The sequence below is a fragment of the Telopea speciosissima genome, chromosome 5 (genome assembly GCF_018873765.1).
Source record: "Telopea speciosissima isolate NSW1024214 ecotype Mountain lineage chromosome 5, Tspe_v1, whole genome shotgun sequence".
NCBI lineage: Eukaryota > Viridiplantae > Streptophyta > Magnoliopsida > Proteales > Proteaceae > Telopea > Telopea speciosissima.
Window position 1 is genome coordinate 13,269,156 of NC_057920.1, and position 6,607 is coordinate 13,275,762.

General features: G+C 37.9%; 1 protein-coding gene across 1 annotated transcript; it reads left to right on the top strand.

The window, feature by feature from the left end:
* The first annotated feature begins 5,130 nt into the window (after positions 1-5,130).
* LOC122662424 (heavy metal-associated isoprenylated plant protein 28-like) lies at positions 5,131-6,270 on the top strand. Its single transcript, XM_043858054.1, has 3 exons — positions 5,131-5,289; positions 5,476-5,548; positions 5,989-6,270. Exons 1-3 carry the CDS (start codon positions 5,284-5,286, stop codon positions 6,183-6,185), a joined length of 276 nt encoding a protein of 91 aa, XP_043713989.1. The 5' UTR covers positions 5,131-5,283; the 3' UTR covers positions 6,186-6,270.
* The last annotated feature ends 337 nt before the right edge of the window (positions 6,271-6,607 follow it).

Genomic DNA, 6,607 nt, shown 5'->3' on the forward strand with positions numbered 1-6,607 from the left:
AAAAGGGGGGGGGGGAATCTTTGTTATGCTAAATCCTAATCAAAGTTTAAAAAGAATAACTTTGCTAGAAAATGGAACTCATAAAGTTATGGTGGTGGTGGTGATTATCTATCTTGCAACAAGTATCAAGTTGATAAGTTAGGAAAACACTGACCAGCCAGTCATATTATTCTTACTGTCTCACAAACCCCTTTGAATCCACTTTTGCAGCAATAAACTAATGGAAAAATCTTGTTGTCATCAAAATTTTCAAAATTTTTTTTTTCTATATTAAATAACTTCTGGAAATTAAGCAAGGGATCAAAAGAATGTTACAATTTCTTAGTTCACCATTTTGATGACAAGAAGTGTTTTTGTTTTTTTTTTTTGTTTTTTTTTTTTGTTTTTTTTTTTGTTTTTTAAGTGTAATCACACAAACATCAATCTCAAAAGATTAACTGACTTTTAGGACCATGGAATGGCGGATATACACAACACACCCCACACTCACACACCCGATGTGGGACTAAACCCACACACCCCTTCTTCTTTTTTTATGAAAGTGTAATCAGACAAACCACACACCAATCCCAAAAGGTTAACCGATTTTTAGGATCGTAGAATAACGGATATACACAACACACATCACACTCACACACCTGATGTGGGACTAAAACCCACATACCTTTGATGACAAGAAGTTGTACCCTTTAAAATTACTTATTTTATCCTCTAATGAGGGTAAAACCCTATCATTTTATATGTGAATTCAAAAAAATGTGTAAATCAATGTCGGTTTTTTTTTTTGGGGGGGGTGGGGGGGGGGGATAATGTCATGAACCAAATGCTCTAACCTAACTTCATGATCGTACCAAGGTCATCAAATCAGAATTAGAATCCGCCGAAATAGGTCTCAAAAACCCTAGAATTGTCCTCCAGATCGCAGTCAGCGATCCGATGACCAAAACTCTAGAGTCGACTGTGTCGAATCAGATAGAATTAGGATTGATCACAACCTATTTCGTTTGATCAGTCCAATTCCGATTTTTGAAACAGTGGGTGGTACAAAGGACATTGCTCCTCACCATGGTCTCTTCCATGATTTTGTACATGTGTCTTTATTTCTGTTCTTTCGTGGTTCTTAGAGGTAGGTTAAGATTGATCCTTCAATTGTGTTGCTTTGACGTGAATTGGGAAGGGCTTTTTAAGAGGAAAACTCCATTCTTATAATGTGCTTCTAACAATCATAATATGTACATTTTTCATAGAATTAACATGCAAGAAAAATTCTTAGTCAAAGAGGGCAGTAAGGCAGCCTAGCCATTGTTGCTGTGAGGCTAAAGTGGTAAGTTTCTAGATAGATATACTGAAAGGAAAATTAGAGAAGAGATAAATCTAGGATTTCACAAGATCACCTCATTCTTATTACTCCTCTTCATGGTCAATGTTGAGGTAATGAATGAGCAAGAGATTGTTGTCTAGTCATATAGTGTCTCCACCAATTAGTATTACTGAAGCCGAAGACTCGTGGTGGTGCACACTTTCTAGAAATGGGAGCTTCTCTACCAAGAAAGCTACCCAATTCCTCACCACTTCTACTCCAACCAATTGCACTTACTCCAGATGGTGGAAATTTTTTTGGCAATTACAAATTCATCCAAGGTTTAAAATCTTTTTTTGGCGTGTTTTAAATGCAGGGATTCCTACTCGAGGCACCCTTTCGAAATGGATGGCTATCGAGCCTCAATGTGCTCTTTGTGGCTCTAGTGTTGAGTCCAACTGGCACCTCTTTTTGTCTTTTGATTGGACTAAGCATGTGTGGGCTTCGGGTCCCTTTGGATTGAGAACCGAGCACTTAGCTGCTCCCTCTCTCATTGATCTCGTTATCTCTTTACATGACACACTACTCTTGGACAAGGCTTCTTTAAGTTGGTTTTTCTCTGTTTTTATTCTCACTTTTTATTTTATCTGGTCTGTAAGAAACAAAGTAATCATGTGTAATGCTCTAGCGGACCCTCTTGTGGTCCTAAACAATGTATCCTAGTGGTTAGCGGACATGGACATCACACCCCCATCTTGGCATTTGAATGCACCCCAATCCCCCCCCCCCATTAATTTCAAATCTCATTTCTGTTAATCAGTTTAATTTAAATATGTTTGATTTGCCGGTCGCAGGAATTTATGAATCAGATCTTAAATTAGCAAGGTGGGCTTACTATATTTTGATAGGTGGTGAGAGTGTCCTAACAGATGCAGGTTGGTTGGCCACACAAGAGGATACAGAAGCGGAGATTTTTGAGTTATGGAAAGGCTGGGAGATGTCACAGCAAAACAATCTTCCGATTATGGATATTTGGGTTTATAGTCACAAACTCTTCAATGCTCTAACGTTTCAATCTTCCTCGGGATGTCACAGCAAAACAATCTTCCGGTTAAGGATATTTGGGTTTATAGTCACAAACTCTTCAATGCTCTAACGTTTCAATCTTCCTCCCCTCTACCTTGGAATACTTTATCACTTCTCCTTTCTTTTTTGGATGCAACTGAACATTTTCCTAATATAACTTTTCACTTGTATAGGGACAATAGTAACAATACCTACCAGATGTACAACTCGTTGTGAAGGAATGCAGTTTTTCTTACTTTTCATTTTAAAAAAAAAAAAAACAATAGTGCATGCAACCGCATCAATATTGATGCGATTTTTTTATTTCATGGAGATAGGGCTATATTTTCATACAATCCTATGTCTAGGCGTAGGAGCCACGCAACCATTTGACATTCTTTTTCCCTCATGTAAATTTAGAAAAAGACTGGCCACACCGATGATGTATTAGTGTATCTATTTCTCGCTTCCGCATCGGGCTCCTCTCCTTTGAGGCACCACCAAATGAATGCCCAATTAGGCATCCGACGGCTGGATTCTTGACACACATCCTGACGTCATTGGGCACTCATTGGGCTGGCGTGCTCCAAGGACAGGAGTTGGATTCCTTTCCCCCTCCCTCCAACCCCTTTGAAATGATCTATGCCCCTCTTGTATGATACCCCATCCCACATGCCGGCAATGCCTGTCCCTCTCCCATAAATTTATCTTCAAAAATCTATAAACATTTTGTAGCAGTATTGAACTCCTCTCCAAAGAGCCCAGCATGCCCAGAGAGCATCCAACTGTAAAACTGTACAGCATACATCCCTAGACTTGCACCAAGATGTGTGAATGTGTGCGGCACAACCCAAGCTTTGGATACCCCTGAACACTCTATGGGCGCTGAGCTTCCTGGAGAGGAGCCGGATGGGCAGTAAGACAGTCTGAGGATATGGTAGACCCAAGCCATTGATGTTCATGGGATTTGATTTAATGTTGTTTATGGTAAAGAAACGGGTGATAAAAGTCTGCCAAGAAATTCAACTTCAGGTAAGACCGTTAAAAGAAATTAAGAATTCCAGAAGAGTAGAATCTAGCCGTGATACGCCTTTTGAGAGAAGGAAGTACAAGCTTTGAGAACTGAGATTTCAGATTCAGTAATAAAGCAGTTATTTGTGCTTACTCAAACCACTTATTACGTCTTCCAATTTTCATCTCTTTTTGACTCTTGTAATCCATCCGGAGGAGCCTTTGGCAATTTGGCCTTCCTTGGTTGTAGAGCCTTACAACCCCTAAAACCTTTTGGGAGTTAGGATTTGGGACACAGGTTCAGCCGTTCAGGTCCAGCCGTTTAGATCAAATTCTACTTATGGAACGCGGAATCAGTATTAGATTGGTAAAATCGGTTGGAGGCCGATACCAATTCTTGGCTGATCCTAGTCAGAAAATCTGTATCGATCCTTGAATCGACTACTGATTTGGATCGGCTGATTTGATCTGATTCAAAAACAATTTAAAGAGTAGATCGATCCGATTTAATCTGGGTCAATACTGATCAATACAGACTGATCCATGCTGATATTGAGATGATCCAAGTCGATATGGACCAATACAAAATCTTTAAACCATGATAGCAACTGATCCTAGGCCAATCAGAAGTCTGATCACAAAAACATACTTTTTTAGTGACTCCAACCCGATCTATGGTTCGATGGCCAATGCAGGCTGATCTGTATTGATATTGGATTGGTATCAACCTAAACTGATACCATATTGGATACCAATACTAAATCCCTAGTTCTACTTCGACTTCCACCACTGAGAGGATATAAAGGATTAAGGGTGTCAAATAGTTGGTTTGGTTTTTTAGTTTTTAATTGGTCTGATCTTGGTTTTATGGATTTATTTGGATTCGATCCAGATGAGCGGTTTCAGTCTTATCGATCCGTTTCGGTCAAAATCAATACCAGACCGGTTAATTAGTTTAATCAACCCGGTCTCATTTTTGATACCCCAAATAGGATTCTTCCAGAACATCTCTGGACGACCTAAAAGGGAAATTGGGTTGTTGTACTTGTGCCACGTGGAGTAATGATGTGTACCCAATCAAATAAAAAGAAAAGGCATCTTCCCTGAAAACTTAAAAGTGGTAAGAGACAACACTATCCAAAAAATACCAAACTTGCTCTACGGTTTATTAATTTCTTGAAGGGATCAATTGTTCTACTCTTGTCATTGTTGAACTCTTTTTTTTTTTTTTTTGCTTTTTCATTCTTTTCTTCACCTACAAGGGAACCATCATCTTTTTTAGCCTTAGATTCCCTATCAGATGATCTCAACCATCCAATCCATATAAATTTTCATGTCCCTTGGATCACCATCACTGGAAGGTTCAGTATTGCATCTTTAACTTTTTTTATTTTTTCTGGTTGGTTTTTAGTCTATGTGAGTCTATTTGTTTCTTAGTCTTGAAGAACTCTTAAGGACAATTAGTACAGTTTTCTCTCTTCTTATTTGTTGCAAATAGTGTTTGTGTCTTAGCCAAGATCCTCATAAAAGCTAAGTTGGACCCGTCAAAGCCCATCATTTCTAATACTTGATACTCACATTGCTTTCCTCAGAAGGGGAGCCTTGAAGCTTGAGCTCATAACTTGTCATCTTATTTTCATGGTTTAATTTGGGTTTCCCTTTGAAAAAGCAAAGCAAAGCGAGAGAGGGAGAGAGATTCCTAAAACCTAGATCTCTAGAGAGACCCACTTTAGTGTTTATTCCATCTTTTTTAACTCTCATGTCTCCCTCTTCTATATATATCAACATTCCCCCTTTGTTCATTCCAATTGCCTCACATCATTGTCCCTCCATCTCTTTATTGCTCTCTTCATAACAATCTCTCAAGTTATCCAATCAATCTTCTTTTCCAATAGAGGGTGTCCTTCATGGAGGTAAGTTTGTTCTTCTCTTTCATCTTGTTTTGGTTAAATGGGTATTTTCATAGTTGAATTTTCTTCTTGGAATTTGGAAACAATTTGCATCAATTGGTATTGGGTTTGTGTGTTTGGTGGAGGTGGGTAGTCATGGATGCCTTTTCTTCTGAAGTTTTTCTAATGAGAATGAAAAAAAATCTGCAGACTGTGGAATTGAAGGTGGAGATGGTAGGAATTCATGAAAAGAGACTAAGGAAATGTCTTTCAAAAGTAAAAGGTATGATTCATTCTTTCTTAATTTCTTGTTTGGACTCCAATAATTATTTCACTCTGGCTCTGGCAGAATCAATATGGGTCTTTACCAGTTTTTTTTTGTTTTGGGAGGGGAGAGAAAAGAATCAAGAGGGTTAGAGAGATAACCTAGAACTCGTTAGTCCTTTTTTCAAGAAGTAATGGGTGATGGGCGAATCCAATGCACGAAGCTCCCACAATTGTGGGTTTTAGGGAGGGTCATGATGTATGCAGTCTTATCCCCAATTTGTAGAGAGGTTGTTTTTCGATTCTATCTTGTGATTACTAGGTCTCAAGTCCACGATTATTAGGTCGCAATGGAGTAATTTTACTGTTGTGTTGAGACCCGCCTTCTAAATTTTTAGAGAAATATTATTTTTTTACCCAAGGAAATGAATTTGTTTGTAATATTTATGTTTGAAGCAGGGATTGAGAAGGTGGAACTGGATGTTAGCAGTCAAAAAGTGATGGTCACAGGGTACACTCATCGAAACAAAGTACTAAAGGCATTGAGGAGAGCTGGTTTGAAAGCTGAGTTTTGGTCTGCACAAAATGAGCTGCTCAATGCTTATGCCAGTGCCACCTATGGAAGCCTTAGAATTAACAATTTTAATCTCTTCTAGTGTTTTTTTTTTTTTTTTTTTTCTTTTGTTTTTTCAAATGATAAGTGAGATTTGTGTTTTTAATTTTTCTTTCTTTTTCCCCCCCCTACAAAGAAGGAATAGTCAGTTTTTTGTTAGATAGAATGAAGTATAAAGAATGAGTATTTCAATTAGGCCTTATTTGTTTGGTTGTAAAATTTTTTATGCAAATGATATTTTATATCAACATTCTTCTCCATGTAAAATTTTCTTATCTTTTCAATTCCCGTTTTTCGCTTAAGCATTGGAAAATCCTATTTTAGAGGAAATTAGGAATGAAATATAAATACTGACAATGAACCAAGAATCTATTGTGATCATCATAATAGTACTCCTCTCCTCGTATGAATGTTTGAAATGTCATTACCATTGTTCAAGAATCTCATCCAACTGCCTTAGGTTAT

Coding starts and splice junctions, on each gene's coding strand:
- LOC122662424 (XM_043858054.1), top strand. Junction 5,549..5,988: donor ATGTCTTTCAAAAGTAAAAG/GTATGATTCATT, acceptor TGTTTGAAGCAG/GGATTGAGAAGGTGGAACTG.